Below are 27,642 nucleotides of genomic sequence, written 5' to 3' on the forward strand. Positions count from 1 at the left end.
GGGAGAGTTCACCTTTTAAAGCTCTTTCTCCATTTGCACCCATGTTAAAGGGAGTTGGGAACTGGCTAACAGCCCATCCTTGTGGATCTGGGGGTCGGGAGCTGGGCTGCAGCTTCTCTCCTCCTTGAGGATCGGTGCAAAAGCAAAATGTTTCCCCCTGTCACATCCCACGATGTTGTGACAACACATCTGGCAGGTTTCACCACTTCTTCAGCACGTGTATTTTCCTTGGCAAGTAGCAAAAGTGCTCTGTGGAAATGGGGATTTTCCACTTAGGATGAATTCATGGAAGTTCAGGATTTTGGCCAAGGAGGGGAGCAGAGTTTCGCTTTGTGTGCTGCAAAAAGTTGGGACAGCTGGAGAGACGTGATGAGGAGTTGTCCTTAACCAGTCAAACTGGTGGCTAATGAAAATGGCTGACATTTCAATGCAGCCTGTCGTCTTGAAGGATCCCAAATTGCTTAGCAAGCGGAAACGCGGCTTGTTATGCTTATTTTGTCCCCATTGATAGGTGCCTGTCTCATCTTTAGAGTCTTCAGTTTGCCCTTTTTGGCGTGTTGTAATTTTTTGGCGCCCTTGCGTTTGTCCTCGGTTCCTTCCTAGAACACCTGCGTAAAAGTTTTGGTCCCATGAGGCATTGCAAGCCAAACCCAACATTCCACTCGGCTCCATGCACGGTGGGATAGCTACCCACGGTCCAGCACTCTGTGCGTCGATGCAAGCCCTGCTAGGGAGGATGCACTCCACCAACACAATGTGCATAGTGGGGACATGCAGAATCGACTTGCTTAAATCAGAGGCTCAATGTCAACTTAAATAAAATCGACCTAATTTTGTAGTGTAGACATTCCCTTAGAGAGTGATTAAAGCCTTGAAGCCAGAGTCTGAATAGCCCTTCAAAAATATAATTTACTAGGATAACTGGCTATACTTCACACCCATTTGAGGGTCCAATCTCTCATTGAATCTTCCTAAATTCATAGATTCGTAGATTCCAAGGCCAGACGGGACCATTGTGATCATCCAGCCTGACCTCCTGCCTAACACAGGCCAGAGAACTTCCCCAAAATAAGCTTCTCAGTCCTTATGACCTCCTGTGACAGTGAGTTCCACAGGCTAACGACACACTGTGTGGAAAAAGTCCTTCTGTCCGTTTTGAATTTCCCAACTTCCAATTCCACCCTTGTGTTGTGAGGCAGGGAGAACAGACGCTCCCAATCTGCATTCAGACACCCGAGGGCCTGTCGCTTTCACACACTTGGCAACAAGACTTGCAAGTGCTTGTCACACCTCTACAGTCCCGTCGAACTGACTCACGTCATGCTGTCGAGTGACTTACTGAAGAGGGTGGGCAGGCGGGTGGGGGGGTCTCAGTCCAGCTGCTTGTAGGCCGTTGCTGACTTCACTACGGGTACTAGATGGCAGGCCCTGTAGACAAGCCAAGGCCTCGATGGACCACTGGAGAGTGAACCCCTCTAAGCCAGTGGTTCCTAAACTGGAGTTCGTGAATCCCTGGGGGTGTGCGAAATGTTACATGGGGTTCTCGGGAAAAATTTCCCTAATGGCGGACGGAGCTGTCCCTAGGGACCCCAGGCAGCACGGGCCAACAGCCCGGAGCCCCTGGACTTCCAAGAGCTAAGCAGACCAAAGCAAGCATATCTATCACACTGAGGAGATTTAAACTTCAAGACTCCTTATAAGAAATGGAAAGGGAGGGGGACATTTTTTGCTGTTTTTAAAATTAAATAGGCAGCTCGTATTGCTTTTAAAATTATGACAAAGAACAAGTTTAAGCTTTGTTGTAACGTGCGTTGTTTGCCTGGACTGCTCAAGACCTGACTGCTTGTGTAGGAGGAACTCTTTGAGTTGGCGTCTTAAATGCCTTCCTGCTGTTCCACATCTGATACTCCTTGACGAAACACAGGAGCCTTGTCTTATAACAGGCTGATTCAAAGTGACACAAGCTACAGAAGATCTTGGAAGAGTGTTGCCGTTTTCATAATGTAATAAAAATACTGTAATGATAAATAATAATTAATAATGAATAGTGTGTAATAAGCATGTCATAAAAACAAATATATTATTGTTATATTTCCAAGATCACTGCTTTTATAATTTATACTCAGGTAAAGGAGAAAATCCTTGGAAATATTCATTTTTAGGTGGGCATTTGCGAGACTTGACATTTTAGTGAAAGGGGTTCACAGGTTGTTAAAGTTTGAGAACCACGGCTTTAAGCTCAGGAGCCTCCGGGCAGGGGCAAGGGACCCTGGTGGGATGGGCTGGGGAAGCTTGAGCCCTGCCGCTTGGCCATAGTGCTCCTGTCCTGTAGATTAACAAACTTGACTCTCCCAAGTTGATGATCCAGCCCATTGCCCTGCAACACAATTCACATCCTTCTCTCCTCGGCCCCTCCTAGATGTGAAATTTTTCCCATAAAGAACTTGTGGTCTTTAAGTGCCAAATTCCAAACAAAGCTTTTTAACATGTAAAGGTAACAAGATGCAGAGGAATGTTCTCGTCCACGTGCAATCACCACCCAGGTCTCTGCCAGCCCTTAACTGGCAGAGGAAGGACGACTCCACCTATTTGCTTATTAGGGAGGGTTAGTTTACTGGGGTGGGGAAGTCTCTGCACCCAGATTTGTGCTTCCTGATGTGTGTCTTTTTGATGCAATGTCCTGTCAGATGCAGATTTATACATGAAAATAAAATAAAATATAAAATAGATTCCAAAGTCCTCAGGAGTTGGGATCTGAGTGCTCAAATTGCGCATCGGAACTCCTAGGGGCGGCAGCGGGGGCAGGGTGCTAGATGAGATCTCAATTTTCCCAAGGCCACCCTTGTAGGATGACTTCCGTGGGAGTTACTTGAACCCTTGGGAGAATGACTTTGGAATAGGAACGTATAAATGGGAGCTACTTATTGTTGGTCACACGACTGCTTGAGCTGCATGCGAAGGCAACTGCTCCATGCAGAGCTCGCCAGGGACCCCCTATCGGCACATCGCCACATTCTGCATGCACAAAGGGCGTGTTGTGCGCTGCCCGGACAGTGATGTGTATCTGGGAGCCATGCACCCTCGTGGGTTTGCGGGCGCTCACCTGGATTCTGTGCACTAGGTGCACAAATGAGCAGTACAGATAACACACAAAGTGCAATCAGTGTACTAAAGTGACCTTACCCTGGGGATACTAACAGAGTCTGTATGGGACTCACTGGTTTGATGAGTCCCACCTGCACATTAATGGCTATTTCATATAAGAGGACAAATTTCTATGACTTGCCTGCTCAGAGTTACTCTTTTTGATCAAATGGTAGGTGCTGGCAGTCCTGGGTTCAACCCACACCATCTCCTGATTCAAATCTCTCTAGGAACATATTTATCATGATCCCCCCAGTAAATGAGTCAACACTTACATTCCTACGTTTTACTGACAATTATTTTCCATGTAGCTAAATGAAACAAAATATCTATTACCCGGATCCCTGCAGTACTTGGCAATCAGGGCACCCATGTGGTTTCTTTGCACACGAGCGACGCTTGTGTGCTTGTACCGATTCTGTGCACACCAGCAGGTGGCAAGCATTAGTGAAGTTTGTGTTTCTTGTGTGTGCAGCAATGCAGACTGTACTCTCTGCACACAAACAGGTAATTTGCATTCCTGTGGATCCCGCACAGTTTACTGGTGGATCCCATGGTCTGTACCCTCGGGTAGATTCTGTGCACAATCAGATTCTTGGTGCAGGACTCGTGTACTCATCCCATGCACTAATGCAAATGCACTCATCCCATGCACGAATGCAAGCCCATGCAGGACTTGTGCACAGATCCCATGCACTAATGCAGACCCTGCGTGCTTAATTGTGATGCTATACAAAAAAGAGCTGGTGCACTATTTGGGATTCTGTGCACACAAGCAGATGTGTGCACTAATGTGGATCCTGTGTGCTATTTGGGATCCTATGCACACACAGAGATCCTATGTCCACAAGCAGATCCCACGCACTAATGTGGATCCTGTAGGCTAATTAGGATCATGCGCACGCAAGCCCATCCCATGCACTAATGCAGATCCTGTAGGCTAACTGGGATATCATGCACACAAGCCAATCCCATGCCTTAATGTGGATGATAAGAACAGCCATAGTGGGTCAGACAAATGGTCCATCTAGCCAGGGGTGAAAGTAAGTCTAGGGATTTACGGGTACGGGGCTGGGAGGGGGCTGGCTCTGGCCCCCAGAAGGGGCGGGGCCTTGGGCGGAAGGGGCGGGGCTGGGGAGGTCAGAGCCAGCCCTGGCCCACCCTGTACCGGCAAGTGCCTCCTTCCGCCTCCTCGGGGTAACAGCAGCAGCCGGGGGATCTGGCAGCTGTTTAAAGGGCCCTGGGCGGTAGCGGCGGCCAGAGACCTGGGCCCTTTAAATCGTCCCCGGAGCCCCGCCCCCGCTTCCCCAGTGCTCCAGCGGCAGGGCTCTGGGGACGGGGCTCCGGCCGCCACTACCGCCCTGGGCCCTTTAAATCGCCGCCCCAGCCCTGCCGCTGCTACCCCAGGGCTCCGGCAGCGGGCCTCTGGCAGCAATTTAAAGGGCCGGGGGCTCCAGCCCACTATCGTGTCTTCCAACAGTGGCCAGTGCCAGGTGCCCCAGAGGGAATGAACCGAACAGGGAATCATCCAGTGATCCATCCCCTGTCACCATTCCCAGCTTCTGGCAGTCAGGAGCTAGGGACCCTCAGAGGAGGGGGTTGCCTCCCTGACCATCTTGGCTAATAACCATTGATGGACCTATCTGCCATGCATTTATCTAGTTCTTTCTGGAACCCTGTTATAAATTTGGACTTCACACCATCCCCTGGCAATGAGTTCCACAGGTTGACTGTGCATTGGGTGAAGAAATACTTCCTTAGGTTTCTTTTAAGCCTGCTGCCTATTAAATCATTAGGTGATGCCTGGCTCGTGTTTTGAGAAGGAGTAAATGCAAAGTATTTGATAGAGGTCTATAAAATCATGACTGGTGTGGAGAAAGTGTATAGGGAAGTGTTAAACTTCCCTATACACTTTCTCCACACCATAGAGACTAACCAGTTTATTTGAGCATGAGCTTTCGTGAGCTACAGCTCACTTCATCGGATGAAGTGAGCTGTAGCTCACGAAAGCTCATGCTCAAATAAACTGGTTAGTCTCTAAGGTGCCACAAGTACTCCTTTTCTTTTTACGAATACAGACTAACACGGCTGTTACTCTGAAACCTTTCTCCACACCAGTCATGATTTTATAGACCTCTATCATATCCCCCCTTAGTCATCTCTTTTCCAAGCTGAAAAGTCCCACTTTTTTAAATCTCTCCTCATATGAAGAATGTTCCATCCCCCTCATCACTTTTGTTGCCCTTCTTTGCACCTTTTCCAATTCTAATAATATCTTTTTGAGATGGGGTGACAAAAACTACACTCAGCATTCAAGATGTGGGTGTCGATTTATACAGAGGCAATGTGATATATTCTGTCTTATCTATCCCTTTCCTAATGGTTCCTAACATTGTGTTCATTTTGACTGGTGCTGCACATGGAGTGGATGTTTTCAGAGAACTATCCACAACGACTCCAAGAACTCTTTCTTTATTAGTGATAACAGCTAATTTAGATTCCAGCATTTTATATGTACAGTTGGGATTACATTTTCCAATGTGCATTACTTTGCATTTATCAACATTGAACTTCATGTGCCATGTAGTTGCCTGATCACCAAGTTTTGTCAGATCTCTTTGTAACAATTCATAGTCAGTTTTGGACTTAATTATCTTGACTAAGTTTGTATCATCTGCAAATTTTGCCACCTCACTCTTTATCCCTTTTCCCAGATCATTTATGAATACGCTGAACAGCACTCCTCCCAATACAGTTCTCTGGGGGACACCAGTATTACCCTCTCTCCATTCTGAAAACTGACCATTTATTCCTTCCTACCTTTCATTTTCTGTCTTTTAACCAGTTACCGATCCATGAAAGGACCTTCCCTCTAACCTCATGACAGTTTACTTTGCTTAAGAGCCTTTGGTGAGGGACCTTCTCAAAGGCTTTCTGAATATACAAGTACACAATATCCACTGGATCACTCTTGTCCACGTTTCTGGTCCCCACCCCCCAAAAAGATTTGAATAGACTGGATCGTGCACAAGCCCTTCCCCTGCACTAATCACGCTCCTGTAGGCTAACTCAGACCCCATGCACTAATTTGGACACTGAAGGCTAACGTGGATCCCGTGCACACCAGCCCATCCCGTGCACTAATTCGGATTGTGTAGGCTAACGTGGATCCCGTGCACTAATTCGGATCCTGTAGCTAACCGGGAGCCTGTGCACTAATTCGGATCGTGTAGGCTAACGTGGATCCCGTGCACTAATTCGGATTCTGTAGCTACCCGGGAGCCTGTGCATTAATTCGGATTCTGTAGGCTAACGTGGATCCCGTGCACTAATTCGGATCCGGTAGCTAACCGGGAGCCTGTGCACTAATTCGGATCCTGTAGGCTAACGTGGATCCCGTGCACTAATTCGGATCCTGTAGCTACCCGGGAGCCTGTGCACTAATTCGGATCCTGGAGGCTAACGTGGATCCCGTGCACTAATTCGGATCCTGTAGCTAACCGGGAGCCCGTGCACTAATTCAGATCGTGTAGGCTAACGCGGATCCCGCGCGCACCAGCCCGACCCCCCCCACGCGCACGAGCGTCCCGCCGCTACCGGCCGCAGGGTCGCGCGCCCCTGCCCGCCTCCGAGCGGAAGTGACGGCGGAGGGGGCGGGGCACAGAGCGGAAGCGGCGGCGCAGGCTCGGGCGGGTCCCCGGTGCGCGCAGCGGGCTCGGCTCCCTCCCCGGCCTCGGTCCCTGAGACCCCCCCGCCCGCCCCGCCCCGCGGCCCCCGGCCCCCCGCGGCCCCGCCATGATCCTGCTCGAGGTCAACAACCGCATCATCGAGGAGACGCTGGCGCTCAAGTTCGAGGGCGCGGCCGCCGGGTGAGGGGGAAGCGGGGGCCGGGGGGGCCAGAGCGGGGCCGGGGCAGGAGGGGGGGCCGGGCCCAGAGCAGCCCCGGCGGGGCGGGGGCCGGAGGGTGGGGGGCCGGGGGGGGCCCAGAGCAGCCCCGGGGGGGTCCGGAGGGGGGGGCCGCGGGGAGGCTCGGGCGGAGCCGGGGGCAGACACGCTGCCCGCCCGGGGTGCGGCACTTCCGCAGCCGCTGGGGCCGCACCCTCCCCGGGGGTGGGTGCCAGGCAGGCGCCGCCCCCTGCCTGGGCCCCGGGCCGAGCCCTGCCGGGCGGGGAAGGGCGGCGGCGGCCGGGGTCCGGCCCAGCGCGGGGGAACCGGCCCCTCTCGGGCCCAGCAGTGGCTCAGCTCCGCGCCCCCCGCTCCAGGGGCGGTTCTGGGGGGGGAGCGGGTGGGTCTCAGCCGGGCAGCCCAAGTGCCACCTGCCCCCAGTTACCGGAGCAGGGGGCCCGGGGCCCGGAGCGTGGCCTGGCGTGTCTCAGTCAGGACACAGGGAGATCCTGCCAGCAGGCAGCAAGGGCACCTCTAGGCCCGCTCTGCGGGTGGGGAGAAAGGGGGGTGGTTTGTACGGAAACGGTGTTCCTGGTACGGCCCCTGGTGCGGGTGCAGTTATGCCAGCGCAAAGGTGCTTATTCGGGGATCGCTTTAGTCCCCTTCCCGCTAAAGGGGAGTCCGCTAAAGCGGTGGGAGCGCTTTTGTGTTGGTATAACTGCATCCGCGTTCAGGGGTTTGTACTGCGTTATACTGGTATTGTTAAAGCCGTACAACTCTGGTGTGTCGACAAGGCCCTGCAAAATCAGTGTTTGCACAGAAAGCATTGGGGTTATCTCTGAAGTGTACTTCCTCTCTTAGTGGGGTGGAGTTGCCAGCCCCCGTTCTGCACACTCACTGTGCATCATGCAGGAACACTGGACAGGCCCCGTGTCAGGCTTGGGGGAAGGGACCCATTCTCATGCCTCTTCCACTTCCTATCTATTACTCTAAGGTTTCTTTGAAGAGATTTGCCTTGTGTGTGCAGAATAGTGGTAACCTGTGCAAAATGAGACTTGCTTTTTCCTACTTCCCCCCAGCTTTCAGACATTGAATAGATCCTTACAAACTAATGTGCTCATCTTTCATCCTTGTCCATTTGTGATAAAATAGGAATCTGAATAGCCACCTAGCTTTGATCAATCCCTGAGTAGTTTCGGTAGGCTGAGCTGTAGCTCACAAAAGCTTAGGCTCAAATAAGTTTGTTAGTCTCTAAGGTGCCACAAGTCCTCCTTTTCTTTTTGCGGATACAGACTGACACGGCTGCTCCTCTGAAACCTGCCATTAGTTCTAAACAAATCACCTTTCTCCTTACAAGCATCTAATGCAAAGAGGCTTGCCAAGACATGGCAACCACATTATACACACAGCCCTCAGCTGACCCTGTTAAAGCACAGCTCTTGCCTGGCCTGTATAGAGCAAAATATTGTCTGTTAGAGGTTGTCTCTTGCAAAGTTTCTCATTTGTCATGAGGCTTCATACTGAGGAGCTCTTCCTGTTGGCGGAAGCTTGGAGGACAAGACACTGTTTTTATCTAATAAAGCTCTTACAGTTGAGGTAGCAAAATACTGCCTTCAGACATTCTGGTTTCAGAGTAGCAGCCGTGTTAGACTGTATCCGCAAAAAGAACAGGAGGACTTGTGGCACCTTAGAGACTAACCAATTTATTTGAGCATAAGCAAATTCTGTTGCTTCATACCACTAAAATCGCCATGTTGCTCGTTCTGTAACAGTTGCCGGCCTGCAGATTTCCATTTTACTCTGCATTGTCCATACTTCCATGCAATACCAACTGTTTCTGGATTGGTTCTACTTATCTCAGAGACTTGGTTTGCTGATGTGGTGTCTGCCTTTACTTTATAATAATCTAAACACTGCTTTTATGTTTTTAAAAATGAGTCAAATAGGCTTTGTTTCTGTATAATCTTTGACCCTTTGTCATGGTGATATAAGAGAAGAAGTTGTAACTTCTGCATTTTTTCCTAGCGCTCTTGTCCAGGCAAGCACAGGGTCAAGACAAGGATCTGAAACATGCAGGGATGTATTTTTCAAGCTGTCATATTTCTTATAAGTCATATGGAGTGGGTTTCAGTCTATGCCTTTATTAATTTGAGATCTCAAAATGTGTTCCATTATTCAAAGTCAAACCACAACTCTGGTGTGTATCCTTTTGGACAATGAATGATTGTCCACAATGATATTTTAAGACCTTTGGTGGCATTTGCTTTATGCCATTTTGTCTATGATTTTTTCGGGGTACATCTTAGGAACCATTGCAGGATTGTCATGATGAGGGCAAAATCATGGAAATTCAGGAACAAATCAGGTCTGGACATCTTACTTGAAATAATCATCATTTTCCCCCTTTAGTCCAGATAACTTGAATTGAGCAAGTGTGTGGTGAGAGCGGACAGACTGGAACATACACGCTATCATAGAGGCAGTTATGTCTAATGTTTAGAACACAGGATTGGGAGTCAGGAGGCATGAGCTGTAGTTCCAGCTTTGCCACCGGCTTGTTATATGACCTTCATCATGACACTTAACTTAGCTCTGTTTTCCCAGATGTAGAACAGGGATGATATCCACCTTGTGTAAAACTTTCAGAACCTCAGATAAAAGATACTTTGCACTTTTATAGAATTATATTAGAACGTCTGAAATCCAGCATAACTCCCGTTTAAGATCAGTTTATAACATCTTTGGTGTACATAGCTGGGCTGCAAGGTCCCTGCTCTGAGAAATGTACTGTGTAGAGGTGTAATCCTGCAGAATGTGAATTCCATTTACTCCCATGGAAATTAGCAAGTGATAGGAGCCTTAAAAGACAGATTAATAACACTTTACAGGATAGGGCCGTATATGTCTCTTTAAAAAGAATCTCTCCTGTCCTGTGGAGGATTTAAATTCTTGCTAAGAATTTACTGATCTGGTTTCATATATTGCTGAGCTCTTCGTTCTGTCTCCCACTCTAACCATGAGAGCTGCCAAGTTGAATGAGGTTCTTGATGGTTCATTGCATCCACCCGCCAGTATGCAAGAATCCCAGAATGTCAAGTCCTGGGTGTTCTTTACAAAGAAAAACTCATGAAAGTGACGGATTGTATGATTCCTTTGGCAGCCATGACAAAAATGCAGCCATACCATCTTTAATGTTGGGTTTATAGAGCCTTTAAAGCTGTAGCCACACAATTTATTGCCCTTATTACTTCATACATGTCACTTTAACTCTTTTGTTGCGGGGCACTGCTGTATCTTCTGCAGCAGAACACTTCAGCATTTGTGCCCTGCAGTGAGAAAGCAGCCCTGGGGGTAAAAGTGGTTACTGTTAACTATTTGCATTTGTTCTCTCGCCTTTAAAATGGTTTTAGAGCTATGGGAACTCTGCAGGATGTCATGGTTGCGAGTTTGTCTCAGGCGTGCTTCTGTTGAACAGTTTAGTTTAGTTTAAGTCATCTTAGTTTTATTGTCTTAAATCGTTTTAGCTGGAATGGCAGTAGAACCGGGTTGTCTGATTTGGGTAACCTATCCGTTTAGAATGTAAGCTTCTCCAGGCATGCACCAGGTCTTGAACAGCACCGAGCGCACTCTTGGTGGTTAATACAGGAAAATGTGGTGTTAGCCAGAGGACTAAACGTGTAGCCAAAGGTAGATATAAAATTGATGGCTTAGATCCCCATGCTGTCCAGGGAAGGCTTGCAATAGGTGACCGGCAAGTGGATTTTTTAATCCTGGACTTAACATAACTATTGGTTCTCTCATGGCGTCCCACAGCAGGCAGCACTAGGCCAGCAAGGTGAATGCTTGCAGTGTGTCTGCTGCAAACCAGAAAGGAAGTGCGTGTGGGTCTGGTGCTCTGTGTGATGGAGCAAGGCTCCAGATACGTGCGGCTGCGTTTCTTTGGCTGCGCCGTGTCCCAGTACTCTTAATATACTGAACTTCCGTCGTGCCTTTCAGCCGAGGAGCTCAGAGCATTTTGTGAACAAGTCTCACGCCAGGTTCATATCTCCACCTTATAAATGAGGGGAAATGCTAGGGTGGAGAGGTCATGTGGCCAAGGTCAGAGAGTGGTAGAGCTAGCAATAGAATTCAGAGCACCTGACTCCCAGGCCCCTGCTCTAACCGGTAGACCATGCCTCCTTGCTTTGGTCCTTCCCTAGGTGTAATGCAGGTCACTGTACGCTGTATCAGGCCTCATGAGATGCTATCTTACCCCTTTTGGGTAAACCTGTACATAGACTCCAATGATTACAAAGTGATGCTCTGTTCTTTAAGGAAGCGGTTCTCAACCGGTGGTCTGTGGCCCCCTGAGGATCCACGACCCCTTTCAGGGGGTTGGTGAGGCCCTGCCCCTGAAACCCCGAACCCCAGTGAAGCCTCAAACACACCCTCCTCTCCCCACTACAGGGCTGAAGCGCCATCCCTGGCGCCTTCTTGTGGGGCTGAAGCTGGGAGTGGCACAGGGCTGAAACCCTGAGCTCCCCTTCCCTCCCTGAAGTCAGTGGCAGGGAGCCAAAACCCTAAGCTCTTTCCCACTGAAGCTGGGAGCAGTGGGGCTGAAGCCCTGAGCCCATAGGAAGAGTTCAGGGGGCATGAGGGTGTTGCCCCCCCCAAACTGCTGTGCCTTACCCAGAGTGGGGCAGTCCTGGGGGCAGCTCCACCCCCCACACCTCCCTCAGCTCTCACCCTCTGGCCAGATCCTAGACGGGAAGCTGGAGCCAGACAGTGAGGGGCAGCTGCTCCTCTGGCTGGTGGTGCCATGGAGTGGGCAGCCGTGGCATTTGCCCATCTGCTGCTGGCACCTGGGTTTGCAGCTGTTCCTCAGCTCCCTTTGACTGCTCCCGCAGCTGGTCAGAGTTACCCAGGCGGGGACCCGGTTCTGGGGCCAGCAGAGCCCTCGTGGAGCAGCCATTGGCACACAGCCCCAGACAGCAGATGGCCCGCTGAGATGTGGTGGAGGTGGCGCTCCCTCCCTGGACCCTGCTGTGTGGAGCTGGCCCGAGCCCCGCTGGCCGTTGCCCCCCCAAAATAGAAGTCAAACTATGCCTATGCCCAAGGGTCCCACCCCTGGCTGGAGCCCTGAGTCATCCCCCTGCCGGGCCTTGGACTTTTATAGCATGTTGAGGGGGGCCTCAGAAAGGAAAAGGCTGAGACCCCCGGTGTAAGTCTTTGCGCTTTGAAGTAGTTTATTTTTATCCTTCGAAGCTGGAGATTAGAATACCTGTGCGTGGCTCTGCCTGGGCCCTCACGGGCCTCCGCTGCTTGGTCCAGGCATTTGAATCGTGAGCCACGATCCTCTGTGCCGTTACTGGCCAGGTCTGCATTTACACGTGCTCTTGATTAATATAGAAGATGAGGACAGTTGGAACAAGGTTTATAATTATATCTGTCCTCTCTTTTTAAAAATTAATTATTGTTACATAGGGCTGCGAACGTTTGTAGCCCGAGTAATGAAGCTGAGGAACTTGGCAGTGGTCCGAGTCAAAACTGAGGAAGTGCTGTCAGATGAGGGTTTGCTGTTATGTGCCTGTTGGAAGCTGCAGATCTTCTTGAAGCTATAGTTCTGCTAGGGGTGATAAATCTGATTTGGACTTCAACATACATTAAGTGGAGTTAATGTAACATGCTTATAGATGAGCCAATGTGATAATCTTCTAGGAAAAGCCAGTTGAGGTAGGCAAGAATGGTGGGAGGAAATGGAGCAGGAAGAAATTGTACCTGCCAGAACCCTTTTTGTATTCTTGCATCTAAGTACAGAGCAGATGTTCTTGATGGCGGGATTTAGTGAGTATTTGATTGCATGTGTGTGGTGTGGACTTGATTAATATTCACGTTGTTGGGAAATGGACAACTGCCTTTCGTAGGAACTGCAGCCATCTTAGGTTCAGGGTTCAGACAGATTTGTCAATCAGGTCTGTCTTGTATTTAGAGTTGGTAACAAAAAGGGAGCTGATAGAATTATTTTGTGGTATGGGACCTTTTTTTCTTTGTCTTTTAGGACAGGATGTAGCAAAAAGAAAAGGTTGTTGTATTTTGGTGAATTTGGGTTGGAAGAAATTTGAGGTAGCAACATAGGGATAAAGAGGAGCTCATTATTCACTGTAGCAGAAGACGATGTACTGTTCGAAACCTTACGGTTGTGGAAAAACCTAGACAAGCTGACGCCAGAGAGAGCTGTGTTGCTTGGGGATAAGTGAACTCCAGTTCAGTGCCAGATTGAGTAAACCTGATTTTGAGAACATGGTTCCACAATTTTAAGAGCTTCCGTGGGCAATGGATGTATACAGGCACAGGAAGGGAAAACTGATGGTGGAAGAGCAGGATGCAGAGAAAGAAGGTCTTGGGTGGATGATGTGGTATTCTCCATGGATCAAAAGGACTATTCATCCACAAAGAAATGAGCAGAGGGTTGTAGGGGCTGGGCTACCATGGTTGCAAACCTCCAGTAATGGAGATTCCACTTAAGAAGAATAAGGTTTCACAGTGCAGGCCACTTGGATATATACAAACCAATATGCAAACAGAGGTTGCAGTGATACTGTAGGTACTATCCTGCTAGCTCTTGTAGTTGTGAATTTAAAGGAATCCCTTACTTAAGCAATGTGATGTATTTAAATGTAAAAAGAAAAGGAGGACTTGTGGCACCTTAGAGGCTAACAAATTTATTAGCGCATAAACTTTCGTGAGCTACAGCTCACTTCGTCGGATGCATACTGTGGAAAATATAGTGGGGAGATCTATATACACAGAGAACTTGAAACAATGGGTGTTACCATACAGACTGTAACCAGAGTGATCAGGAAAGGTGAGCTATTGGGGCTGCGGGGTGAGAACCTTTTGTAGTGATAATCAAGGTGGGCCATTCCCAGCAGTTGACAAGAACTGTAGGAGGGGAAATAAACAAGGGGAAATAGTTTTACTTTGTGTTATGACACATCCACTCCCAGTTTTTATTCAAGCCTAAGTTAATTGTATCCAGTCCGCTCTCCTGCTGGTAATAGCTCACCTTTCCTGATCACTCTTGTTACAGTCTGTACGGTAACACCCATTGTTTCATGTTCTGTGTATATAAAATCTCCCCACTATATTTTCTACTGAATGCATCCGATGAAGTGAACTGTAGCTCTCAAAAGCTTATGCTCAAATAAATTTGTTAGTCTCTAAGGTGCCACAAGTACTCCTTTTCTTTTTATCGATACAGGCTAACATGGCTGCTACTCTGAAACCTGTCATTTAAATGTAAGAATCTGAAAGGAGCTTTTATAATGGATTTTGCCAGCAATCTGCAGGATAAATGCGTGTGCACCTCATCATCTGTTGACTAGGACTAGTGATCCCAGCTACTTCACCTGTTGTATTTGGAGCCCATTTTAAACCGATAGTGTTGTGTGTGAGCACTTCCATTCCAATACCCTGTTTCCAGTTGCTTGTACATTTCTGAAACTTTTAGCTGTGGGGCTGAAATTTTTTTAGGCTTGATCTCTTTAAGTTGAAATCTGGCAGGGAAACTCGTTGAGAAATGCCTGTGAGTATTTCTTTTTCTACAGCCGTTTAAGGCGAGGTGCAAAGTAAATGGGTAGGGGCTCTACTCCCTTAAGCAAAGTCTTTGCCTTGTTCACTGCACATATTGTGTATAACATACTTTCCTGGACTCTGGTCCAGCATGCACAAGAGAGGCATACAGTAGCAGGAGACGTTACGCTTATAGGTAAGGTTCTAGAAAATACTATTTCTTTGAGCGTGGCAAATGGTGTGTGATCGTGTAATTAAAAACTGCTGTATTACCTGTGCGTGAGAGGGCAGAGTTAAGGGTGCACAAGCAACCTTAACTTTTGTATTTCCTGTCTCTAGGATGTTTAACTATACCACCTTAAAGTTCCCTACTTGGGACTTTTGCTGAAATATTTCTAGTCCGCACTATCTTTTAAATTTGAGTGAACGTAATGCTCACAAAAAGAAACTGATGCACCCTGCATTCCTTTCCCCCACGCCTTATTACTGCTCTATCCCTCTGCATTACTCCCCATCAAAGAATACCCTAGTCATGGCTGTGGGGTCAACGAAATACTTTGGAGGAGGTGCTGTGCACATTATTCACAATATTTTGCTCCTGGCCACTAGGACCCCTTTGCTGTTATGTTCATGGCCCCCCCTTGAGGAGTACCACCCTGCCAGTCACCTTACATTGTGTGGTGAGTTGATACGCACCAGTGGAAGTTTTGTTTATCTGCTGTGGGCTGATACCCAGGAGCAGAGATTAATTTGATGTGATTTGGGAACTGCTCCCTACTCCAGAGCAAAAGTTATAATATAGAAGCAACTTCCCAAGACCCAGCTGGGAGCAGAGATTAGCGAGAGAGATCAGCAAGTAATAGTGATCTTTAAACTAAAAGATCTGCCCCAAGGCCACTTGCATCACTTCTTCCAGTTGCTGGGTTATCTTTGCTGCTGTAGCAGTGCAAAAGATTGAGACTATCCAGTTTTGTAATGAAGGAGGCTATTGCCTTTCACAGCTGTTAACTCACAGAAAGTAGTGATGTCTCATCTTCGTGACAGTGCTAGTACCAATGAGGGCTGGAGAAGCCTTCCAAATCCACTTGCAGTTAGACCTCAGCCTCAGGATAAGTGCCTCTCCTGCCCCAGCAAAGCAATTATATGAATTACACTCAGCCCTAATGTTAATGCCTTTCATTGCATCAGTCTTGCTGTATGTCTGTGCTGAGCTTGGCACACCTTGCTGCATTCCTGGGTCTCCACAGCAATGACTGAAATGGAGCTGTCTGCAAACAGAGCAGATGGCAGGGCAAAGCAGTGGCTTTTATCATGCAAAAAACCCATTAACGTTGTTCGGTTCTGAAACAAGGTGATGAAAACACATCCCAAGCCGCTGCTCTCCCTCCAGCCTCTGTGTAATTTCCCTGATATGCCAAGGTGTGCCTGGCATCTGCCCGTGTTTTGCCTACAGTGAGCAAGATTCGACAAAAGGTCAAACATCTAGAGTGGGGTAGCCAGGTTGTGACCACGCACAATCTGAAAGACATGTCTGTGTAGATACCAGTTTGATTTATTTGCTGAATTGGGCCTTTTGCGTCATTCCTTTGATACATCTGGGTGAGGATGAAAGCCAAACACCTTCACTTAAGATTTCTTTGGTCCTAATATTTTAAGCAGTGTTTTTCCTAATATTATTTGCACCCATCCAGCAGTGGCTACTAGATTCTCTTTTTAAAATAAGCAGACGTATGCCACAAAAAGGGTAAACTGTCAATCCCCAAATTGTATGCAGTGTTGTTGTAGCTGTGTTGGTCCCAGGATGTTGGAGAGACAAGGTGGGGGGAGTTAATATCTTTTATTGGGCCGACTTCTGTTGTCTAGAGCTCTGTGTAAGCTCGAAAGCTTGTCTCTCTGACCAGCGGAAGTTGTTTCAATAAGAGATACCAGCTCCCCCACCTCGTCTCTCTAATCTCCAGATCGTTTACCCGGTTTGTCCTCTAGAATTCCCTGCCCATACCTTACTGCTACCTTTGTATTTCTTCCCATCAGAGAATGCCACGTTAGTGGCTATGGTTTCAACAACACCTCTCAGGATGCAGAGACAGCAGGCAAACCACTTATCATGGATCATAGCAAGTTCATCCTTCATAAGCACTCAGTTCCATCAGAGTAGTTAGTGCCAGTTTAACTCCAGCACCTGGAGAAATGCAACCTTTCAGGGCATTGTTGTTAAGCTTTTAAGCTTAGAGCATATGAAGGTAAAGTGAAATATTTTAAATGTCTGTATTTGTTTGGAATCCTAAATTACAAACAGAATGCCTGGATACAGTTTAAATTTATATGATGTGAAACATGTTTAAAAAGCTTCCTGTTCTATTCACCTACCAGGATCCAAGCTCAGAGGAAGGGTCTTTCTGTGGCATTGCAAACACCTAAAGTACTGTAAGGGCTGCAGTTCCCTGCCGTGCTTTACATGGTTATGATGATGTCCATGCTTACAGGGGGACCACTGACTCCGGAACTGTCATCTTGGGAGGCTAAAAATAAATACATTTTGTTTTTAAAATGCATTTCTTAGTAATGTTAAGTCTACTCATACATTGTTAATTGCTTAGGATCTCAGACTCCGATGCAGAATTCCGGTATCTATTAATAGGCTATGAATAATGTCATACTAAAATGGCAAGATTGTTTTCAAAAGCTGGGTATAGCGGTTGAGGTAAAATCATTGCTCACAGTGAGAGTGATGGGGAGATGGCAAAGTACAGAACTCTTGTCAGTAACATCTTTCCTAATTGAATAGTATTAGGGAGTTATACAGTTGGGGCTTTCAGAAAAAGCCACTTCTCCTAATCAGAAATGTGGCCATGTTGCTTTTTAAAACGAGTAAACCAATGTTTCTGTACAATTTTTAAGGGGGCTGTGATTTGATTTTTGACATCTGATGTTTCCTATTCCTTAGGAACAAACCAGAGGCAGTAGAAGTAACATTTGCAGGTATGTTTCACAAAATTTGTATCTCCTTTAAAAAATTCAAGCTTGTTTGGCCTGACAATCGCAATGTCTGGTGCGCTCGAATTCACCTAGCACCATATGGAGAGATTTGTTTCATCGACTAACCTGTGCCTTTACGTGTATGTGCCAAATGGTATATTTAGTAGGCGTTCCTCTTGACGGAATAATTTAAGGAAGTGTGCTTGGAATTTGTTAGGCTCTTTTCTCCATCCATCCTCCTCACCTGATGCACTAGCTGGTGACAATGAATTAAATGGTCACAGCACTTATAAAGTGAATGAACTAAATGGCTTTAACTTGTTTACCCTCTGTGCCAGGATGTTTCATGCCCATAATGGCATGTGTAATGAGGTATGTAGCACCCATCTGGATACAGCAGATAGGAGTCTGATTTAGGATGATAAGTACTCAAATGACCAAGATAAACTGAAAGCCTGTTCCCTGTAGCTTAGTCTCCAATGAGATGGGATTTGATTTGAAAATTATATAGCAAGTATTCGTCATGCAGTTCAGATTTTAGATTCCAGTTACCAGTTAGAGTTTTACTGCTCTGTGGAGAAACCCAACTTAAACAGAGCTTTTAAATTAAACAAAACAGAGGCCGTACAGTCCATTCTACCTTCTGAACCAAAGCGGGGAGCCTAGAAAGAAAACTGCCCAGGGAGACCGCTGCTGTGCTACTTGCACTCTGCTTAAGCACTTCCTGCTGCTCTTCTGGCTTTCGAATTCCCCACTTGCAGATATTTGTAACCCACATAGTGCAAAGCGTGTCAGACATGTGGATGCCAATGGCAACCCTCAAGCCAAGTGGAGGGACAAAAGTTAACCGTCTGAGAGAGCTCTTCGTCTCAATACGCTCGTATGGATTAAGGATGTAGCAAATTTGTCAGTGACAGTTGAAACAAGACTGGGCTAGACTTTAACTTGGGATACAAAGTTGTCAAAGATCACTGTAGTCTTTGTTACTAATCTCCAGTATTCCTCCATAAAGTTAGCACTCTTTCCGTCATTACAGGCTACTGTGCTTGCGGGCCCAGTAATATGGGAGATCTTTATACCATACAGTTCCTATTTTGAAAAACTTTTACATTATGCAGCGCTTTGGAACTAAGAAATTACATGAGTTCCTAACCTCCTTCTCCTCTGCTTCCTTCCAAGATTTCGATGGAGTCCTTTATCATATTTCCAACCCCAATGGAGACAAGACAAAAGTGATGATCAGTATTTCTCTGAAATTCTACAAAGAGCTACAGGAGCATGGTGCAGATGAGGTGAGTGGCCACATTTCCGATTTTCCCTTTCTTCCTGGGATTCTAGGCCCTGATCACACACTTTCTGTTGTGCATACTTGACTACCATGAGGGGTCCCACTGACTACAATGGATCAAGATCCTACCGAGGCCCTGTGGATTAGAAAAGTGTAAAGTTGCACCACGTAATAGACACCGTGTTACTCCCGTCGCCAACACAGAGTGGGCGCAATTCTGGAAGAACAGGCTAAATTCTGTTCCTATCGATATCTGATAAGTTCCAGTTACAGAGCCTTTGATCCTGATGAAAGCATGAGAGGTAGAAGAGCACAGCTGATTTTTCAGATTCCCCTAATGGTGTGTAGGGCACCAGCAGTTAGAAATACCCTCTTGTAAACTGAACTCACTTGCTAAGGAAGTCACGGTGTGAATAAATATGGAATCCCACAGTGCTGCTTTTCTCATTCTAACCACAACTTTAAAGCAAATGAAAGGCTGCCTTTAACATGCACACGCCTTTATCTGCAGGCCGCACAGCCTCGTTCCGCTTCTGTAGCAGGTTTAGTTCCTGTTCAACTGTGCTTATGCTGCAGAGAGCCATTTATGGTAGAAAGAAAAGGCCTTTATGAACATCTGTGCGTTGTGGTTGGATCTTGAAGCAGGAAGTATGAGTCAGTTCCTGAATTAGTTTTCAAATCTCCTCATGTTACCTAATGGGGTTCATGCCGTGTGTCTCAGCAGAGAGACATGCAGCACTTTACCTTTGGGTGTCTTTTGTTGGTTTTTCCTGTGAAATTAGGGGGAAATTTCTCATAACTCTTGGAGTTACTTACACATGACTGGAAAGTGTCTCAAACCTAGAGAATTCCAACAAGGGGAGAGTTTGAACAGTCAAACAGTGTTTGAATAAGTACGAGTGATTTGATTATCTTGTTACGACCTTCTGTTGACATTGTTCATGAATACTAAGTTTGCTTAGCCATGGGGTGCAGTGGGAACTTACTGGGAGCCAGAGGACCACACTTAACCAGTATGTAAAGAGCAGGCTGACGCTGCCCTTCCCTTCAATACAGAAGGTGCAGCCTGTGGAAACTACAGGTTCCCAGAAGCCTTGTCTGCACTTAACTTTTTATGCAAATCTCCCCTCAGTGCAATCCACTAGTGATCACAACACTGGCAGCACTAGTGTAGACCAACTGCCAGCATTTTTACCCCGTGTGCCTTAGAGCCGCTCTGAGCCAGGGCTACACTTTCAGTGGTAAATATGCCAGACAAGCATTCTGACAATTGCATTACAACACTGGTGAGAGATTTTCACATAAAGTTCAGTGTAGATGCAGCTGGAGCATCATGTTCCATCTTCACCCAAGCAGCTATGTGGGATCTATGGTCTCTGTGGGCCGCGCTTCCAGGTGGAAGGTTAGGGCCTCATTTCTGGCTCCCCCAATATAGATTCCCAGTGTATTTCTTCATTAGAGGGAGAATTAAAATATTTTTAAAATACAAATATCCATGTTGGTTTCCAAATCGCTAACTAAATCCATCACGTGCTTGTACTTGGAAATGACAATTCCATTTTAAAATAAAATCATTTAAATAATTAGTTTGTCTTTTGCACTGTGGAGAAGAGAAGATTTCGTGTCCCCTGCTGCAACTGATGGTCTCGCCAGCACCCTCGGTGGCATGAGGAGTGCAGAATGGCCCTTCCCATCACAGCTTAAATATCTGTGTTGTCGTCAGCTGTTGCTAGAGAGATGCTGATCACTGGATGTGGGTGTTGGCAGGCAAAAATCTCTTAATTCTTGATGCAAAGTCCGTTAGCAGACGGGGTCAGCTAAATGTCTGTTGTCTCCTGTCATGCAGAATCAGGGCCCCGTGCAGCAGGTGGCATAACGGGACCAACTTCTGTAGCAAGCACCCCTAAATTCAGCTGCAGTGTTAATTTATTCTGTTGCTATGAAATGCTTCTTGTTCCCAGCTCCCTCACAGACACACAGCTACCACTCAAAGGTGAAAATAGTCATTGATGTGAAATTCAGCACCAATTACTTTTGAAGATAGATTCTTTCGCTATGCTGCCTAGGTGGCTCAGCTCCTGGGATGTTATCCAAGCTGCTTGGCACAGAACCTCCCTCCTCCAGCCCCATATGTGCCAGGGAATGGGGGTGAGGAAGGATTGGCTTGTAGCTGGCTTCAGTGGGTAATCTTCCCTCGCTGCTGCACTGTTCTTTAGCGTTTACACTTCTGGTGCTCTCCTTCCTCTCTGGTTGCCCAGCTCCTGCTGCCTGACCCATGGAACAGTGGAGGGGTCATGCATTATAATCAGCTACCCCTGTGGGGAGCTGCAGGGCAAGGTATGGGTGCAGACCGGTCCCAACAGGGCAGGGAGATAGAAAACAAAAACAAAATGGTGAATTTTGCACCTTGGAATCACGGCATCCCCAAAGCCCAACTTGAGATGAAAGAAGCAGTTCACATCTTTTAGAGCTATTGTCTGCAGAGAGCCAGGCAGGTGTTACTGAATTGATTTACGCTTGGTTCAGGTTTTCAAGATTGTCTCTGCCACTGTAAAGACTAGACCTTTTTAAAAATGAGTTTTGATTCTGGACAGCAGTTCCGCACCAGAGTTCATGGCTGAGGAACCATAGTCTATGTGGGGTGCCTGTCCAGGGTATAGGTGGAAGCTAGTTCTGTAAAACATGGAAGCCTGAGACTAATTTTCAGTGAGGCCAACGACAGGGTTGTTGAGGATCTAGCCTGCAGAAGACCATAATTTGGGGTTCTGGCTGAAGACCAGACATGGCCTAAACCTGTCCAGAAAGCTGAGGCAAAACCTTTGAAAAAAGGGAGAAGGTATTAGCGGGGGCGGAAAGTGGGATGTGCTGGGAGGGAAAGACTTACACTGCTGATGTTTTGTCTGTTTCCTAGTTATTGAAGAGAGTGTATGGAAACTTCTTGGTAAATCCAGAAGCAGGTAAGCCTGAATATAATTACATTTTTTTTAAATGTGTGCAGACGGCAAAGGTGGCTCTCGTGCTGCTTTATAAATGAGGTTCAGATGAGCACTGCGCTTCGACACCGTTGGGCTCTTAGTACAACTGAAAGGCATTTAAAACAAACAAAAAAAATCAAGGTGGGCTGGGTACAGCAGGGCAGCGTTTGTTTGCAGCACAGACCATAATTCTTGATTCCACCCCCGAGAATGCCTCCGTTCCTCACAATAGGATTTTTGTTCTGTGTGATGAGACTGACAAGCATTTAATGAGATTCAGAAAACCATGGTTACTTGCAACAACCTCTCTTCCTACTCACGCATTACAAAATTTAGGAGCAGGAACTACTGAGCCATTGCTTCTGCCTTTGAGATGGGGAAAGAAAGCTTAATCTTACCACGGCCTCGCTCTGAGTTCAGTTAGATGGCTGCTCCCTCCTCTGAGTTAGAAAGTGTCACCCTGACATCAGTGGGGTCCCACACCCTTTAGGGCTTCGGAAGGGGTGAGAAGAAGGAGACAACCTACAAGCTAATGTGGAAGGGTTTGCACAGTAGGATTTTGCCTCTGCAAGTGTCTAACTTCTCTTATTTAAGAAAGATTATAAATGGTTAAAGGTGGGTTAACCTCCCTCTCCAGGTTACAATGTCTCTTTGCTATATGACCTGGAGAACCTTCCTGCAGCCAAGGATTCCATTGTGCACCAAGCTGGCATGCTGAAGCGGAACTGCTTTGCCTCTGTCTTCGAGAAGTATTTCAAATGCCAGGAAGAGGGGAAGGATGGGGAGAAGAGAGCTGTCATCCATTACAGGGACGATGAGACGATGTAAGCATGCAGAGTGCATCCCCTGTCCTGCCGCTCCCACAGTGTTCATCAGCACAGGAAAGTTGTGTCAGGCAGTGTTTAAATCTGCTCCAGGCCTTTGTGTTCAAACGTGTAGGAAGTCCTGTGGTAAGCTGCGAAGTCCCCAGTGTTTTATGCGTTGGCTTGCTTATCCTTCAGCCTGTCAGTGGTGTGTAGCAAAGACAACGCTTGTCCATCTGACTGACAGAGGTTTAATACCCCATGACCTGTTAGTGACATCACCTTTTACTGTAGGGGACAATGGAGTTCGACTCTCGAATGCTGTACCTGGTTCCCTGTGGAATGCTCAAGTTTCCAGGCCAAGGGGGGATTTGATATGTTCCAGCAGCTGTCCCTGTGTATGGCCAGTATTTCTTGCAGTTACTACAGCTCGCTGCATGGAGCCCATCTTGTGACTTATCACAAGAATACGCTGTCACAGATCACCTGGTGGCTGTGCCTCATTCATCTGGGTTGTATGTGGCAGCAGCAAACTGGTTTGCAAGCTGTGCGTGTTCCAGATGTGAAGTTTTAAGCCTGTCCTCACAGTGGCTTGGTTTTCCTCCAGGTACGTTGAATCAAAGAAGGACCGCGTTACGGTTGTGTTCAGCACAGTATTTAAGGATGACGATGACGTGGTGATTGGAAAGGTGTTCATGCAGGTATGGAACCTGAAGGACATTGAGTTGTTTATAGGTGTTTATAAATGGCATAATCCAGAAATATACACACTTCTTCTCAAAGTAGAATCACTGAACAAGTAGATACTGAACTGAAGGGGCATCACTGGTGGCTTAATGCATGTGAATGCTTCACAGCAGTCTCTTCTGTGTGGGACAGAACTCTACTGGATGGCCGTACCACATTAATGAGCTTAGACGGTTTCTCTTCTCGTCTGGTCTGTCATGTTGGTGTCTTTAACTATTGAATTCCTTGCTGGCTTAACACAGTTGATCATATTACATATTGAATCTATTTCCCTAAGTTAAGTATCCTCACACCTTCTTGTCAACTGTCTAAATGGGCCATCTTGATTATCATGACAAAAGTTTTTTTTCTCCTGCTGATAATAGCTCATCTTAGCTAATTAGCCTCTCACAGTTCGTATGGCAACTTCCAACTTACCTGTATGTGTATATATATATCTTCTTGCTATATGTTCCAGTCTATGCATCCGATGAAGTGGGCTGTAGCCCACGAAAGCTTATGCTCTAATAAATTTGTTAGTCTCTAAGGTGCCACAAGTCCTCCTGTTCTTTTTACATATTTACGTAACTCCTTTAATCACAGAATACTTCAGCATACACACGATTCCACTGAAATGCAGCCACCTATGGTGTGGGTTTCAGCAGTAGCCAGCTAGAAGTCAGCACTGTAGGGGAAGGTTGAATTTTGGCAAAGGACACCAGAGCAAACCTTTGTTAGTAATGGGAAATGCCCTGGTGTCACTTTGTACCTGTATAGTGGACAGGACCATCCAAAAATGCATTATCTCTAAGCTGGTCCAGATCACAGTGCGGGGCTGGATATAGGGGCAGGCTACCACCTGGGGTGCTGGGGGCGGGGAGAGGGGCTGTATTTGTTAGCGACAAAAGGGAAAATAGAACATCTGAAGTAAAATGTTTCAGGTATTCCATTATGTGGATTCGTTTTTTCACTAACCTCCTAGAATGTTCTGGGCCTTTGTAGAATCTCGTGGAACGTTCCAGACATTCTGAGAACTACATTTTCCTTGAATCTCCTAGAATGTTGTCAGCCATACCCTCGCAGGTATATACGGGGCGGGGTGTTGCCAGTCAGTCAGTGAGATACAAGAACAAAGTGAGTGAGAGCCCAGTTGCGATATTGTGAACCTTGTTTTATTGTGTAATTCTGAAAGCATAGAGGAAACGAATTTTTTTCTTTGCTTATATATGGCATGAATAAATACAGATTTATAGATCGTAGCATGCAAATTTATTGTCTTGTATGACAAGGATAAATCATGCATGCAAGTCATGCATCAAAGGCGTGAAATGGGCTACAAATGCAATAAAAATAAGGTATTGAAAAGTTTAATAAATGGGGGAGAGAGGTGTGCTGAAGATGCTCCTTGCCTGGGCCAGTCCTGCCTCAGTGTTATGCTGCATTCAGGAATCAGGCTGTTTCCTTCTTTGTTCCAAGAATGAATCCTATTAGAGCATATAGCTTCTCTCGATGAAAGAATTGCTCAAGGAAATGTTATAGCCAACACAGTAGATATTAACAGCAAGGGGGAAGAAATACAAGCCAACATGGGAAGAGAATGGGTTAAAGAATATTTAGATAAGTCCGATGTATTCAAGTTGGCAGGGCCTGATGAAATTAATTCTAGGGTACTTCAGGAACTAGCTGAAGCAATCTCAGACCCATTAGCAATTATCTTTGAGAACTCCTGGAGGACCGGTGAGGCTAGAGGACTGGAGAAGGGCAAACAAAATACCTATCTGTGAAAAGGGGAACAAAGAAGATCTGGGGAATTATAGACCAGTCAGCCGAACTTTGATATCTGGAAAGATACTGGAACAACTTATTAATAAATTTGTAAGTACATAGAGTTTAATAGGGTTATAAGGACTAGCCAGCACGGATTTGTCAAGAACAAATCAAGCCAAACCAAGCTCATTTCCTTCTTTGACAGGGTCTCTGACCTAGTGGATGGGGGAAAGCAGTAGCCGTGGTGTATCTTGATTTTAGTAAGGCTTTTGACAGACCCGCATGACGTTCTCATAAATAAACTATAGAATGTGGTCTAGATGAAATTACTATAAGATGGATGCAAACTGGTTGTAAGACTGCCTTCGAAGTGTAGTTATCAATGGTTTGTTGTCAAACTGGGAGGGCGCATCTAGTGAGGTCCTGCAGGGGTTAGTCCTGGGTCTGGTAGTCGTCAGTATTTTCATTAATGACTTGAGTAACGGAGTAGAGAGGATGCTTATAAAATTACGGATGACACCAAGCTGGGAAGGGTTGCAAGCACTTTGGAGGACAGGATTAGAATTAAAAAGGATCTTGACAAATTGGAGAATTGGTCAGAAGTCAACAAGATGAAATTCAATAAAGACAAGTGCAAAGTACTTCACTTAGGAAGGATGCTCATGCTCAAATGCAGAATTACAAAATGGAGAATAACTGGCTAGGCTGCAGTACTGCTGAAAAGGATGTGGGGATTATAGTGGATTACAAATTGAATACGAGTCAGCTCTGTGATGCAGTTCCAAAGTCAGGTTAATCTCATTCTGGGAAGTATTACTAGGAGTGTCGTATGTAAGACATGGGAGATCATTGTCCCGTTCTGCTCAGTACTGGGGAGGCCTCAGCAGGAGCACTGCGCCCAGTTCTGGGCATTGCACTTTAGGACAGATACGGATTAATTGGAGGAGGTCCCAAGGAAAGCAACAAAAATGATAAAAGGGTTAGAAAACCTGACCTATAACAAGAGGTTAAAAAAACTGGGCCTGTTTAGTCTTGGAAAAAGAGATTGAGGGGGACTGGATACGTCTTCAGGTATGTGAAGGGCTGTTATAAAGAGGACAGTGATCAATTGTTCTCCGTGTCCACTGAAGGTGGGACAAGGAGTAATGGGTTTAATCTGCATCAAGGGAGATTTAGGTTAGATATTAGGAAAAACTTCCTAACTATAGTTAAGTTGTGGAATAGGCTTCAAAGAGAGGTTGTGGAAACTCCATCACTGGAGGTTTTTAAGAACAGGTTGGACAAAACCCTGTTCGGGATGGTCTAGGTTTACTTGGTCATACATCAGTGCAGGGGGCTGGACTTTGACTTCTCAGGGTCCCTTCCAGACCTATATTTCTGAGAGTCTCTGGAAATGTGTTCCACCTTAAAAACTGCCCTAGTCTGCACTAATACGCTGTCTTGAGGGGTTGGTGGGTTTTTTGGGTATTGCTTGTGTGTGTGTTTGAAAGACTATGCTTAGAGCCTGGGATAAGTGCTTTTTCATCTCAATCTTAGATAAATTATTTGTAGACTATTTTTCCCATCGTAGTTGTCACTTAGCCAAACTAGAGTTCTTCTCTTATCTCAGAAACAATTTGCATGTTATGTGACTGCTTTCTGAGTTTGGCAGGCTAAGGTTTCGTCCGTCTGACGTTCTGCCTGCACGTTCAGAACGCTTATCTAAACCACGTAAACCAGCCATGCACCAGCTTTCTTCCCACCCCAGCCGTTTGCCGGGTACGTTTATCCAGCCATGCCTGTGGTGCTGCCAGTCAGTGCATTCTGGGAAGAATCTGGGCAGCTGTTCCATAATGCCTCAGCAGGGGGCAGCCTGCGTGGAGGGCCTGTGGCACAAGACATGTGGAGCAGTGCACTCTGGTATGTCCTGTTGCACGGAGAGCTAGGAGGGAGGAGGACCCAGCCAGTCTAGTCATACCGGCACAGCTAGGAGCCCTGCAAAAAGAGTGCCAAACTGATTATAAGAGAACAGCTAGGTGCCAGCTTAGGCTGCTGGCCAGGGTGAAACCCAGCTAACAAGTATTAACCTTGTGATGGCCTAGTAGCGTAAGACTCATTCCAGCCCACGTCAGCGAGCATGTTCCAGAGTGAAGGCTGATGCTGGCTTCTTAGCTTGCACTGTGTGTCCTTCTCTCTGCTGTGGCATGAGTTAAGAGCAGAGGATCTGCTTTAAACATGAAATCCCCAGCATTTGTCAAAGTCCCCAACTCTAAGTGCGTAGTGCTACGCTGATTCTGGGGTCCCTGAATTTCAGCTTTATGAAATGAGGGGAAACCACAGAGTTAATAAAACAGGGTTTGGGCTGCAGTGAGCCTTCCGGGGGATGCTCTCCAGACTCTGGACCTTCTAAAGCTTCTAAAAACTTGCTGTGCAAACCACAGGAATTTCTACTCTGAGTCATGCTAACACGTTCCTCTAGTTCTTGCCCTCCCTCTGCTCAGTTATGTAATGTGGCTGTGTCTAACATTAGCTACAACCGAGCTTTCCT

General features: G+C 46.6%; 1 protein-coding gene across 2 annotated transcripts in view; it reads left to right on the plus strand.

Annotated features, from left to right (window-relative positions):
* The first annotated feature begins 6,796 nt into the window (after positions 1-6,796).
* Positions 6,797-27,642, plus strand: part of ARPC2 (actin related protein 2/3 complex subunit 2) — a 33,474-nt gene continuing 12,628 nt past the window's right edge. The window contains exons 1-6 of one of the 2 annotated variants that reach the window (XM_037912041.2): positions 6,797-7,013; positions 17,525-17,559; positions 18,736-18,848; positions 21,756-21,801; positions 22,457-22,643; positions 23,230-23,323. In XM_037912041.2, coding sequence (XP_037767969.1) covers positions 6,940-7,013; positions 17,525-17,559; positions 18,736-18,848; positions 21,756-21,801; positions 22,457-22,643; positions 23,230-23,323 — 549 coding nt within the window. In that variant the 5' untranslated portion in view covers positions 6,797-6,939. The remainder of the gene's footprint in view (positions 7,014-17,524; positions 17,560-18,735; positions 18,849-21,755; positions 21,802-22,456; positions 22,644-23,229; positions 23,324-27,642) is intronic. The other variant, XM_037912039.2, reaches the window with a different exon arrangement.

This window comes from Chelonia mydas, chromosome 11, assembly GCF_015237465.2.
Source record: "Chelonia mydas isolate rCheMyd1 chromosome 11, rCheMyd1.pri.v2, whole genome shotgun sequence".
NCBI lineage: Eukaryota > Metazoa > Chordata > Testudines > Cheloniidae > Chelonia > Chelonia mydas.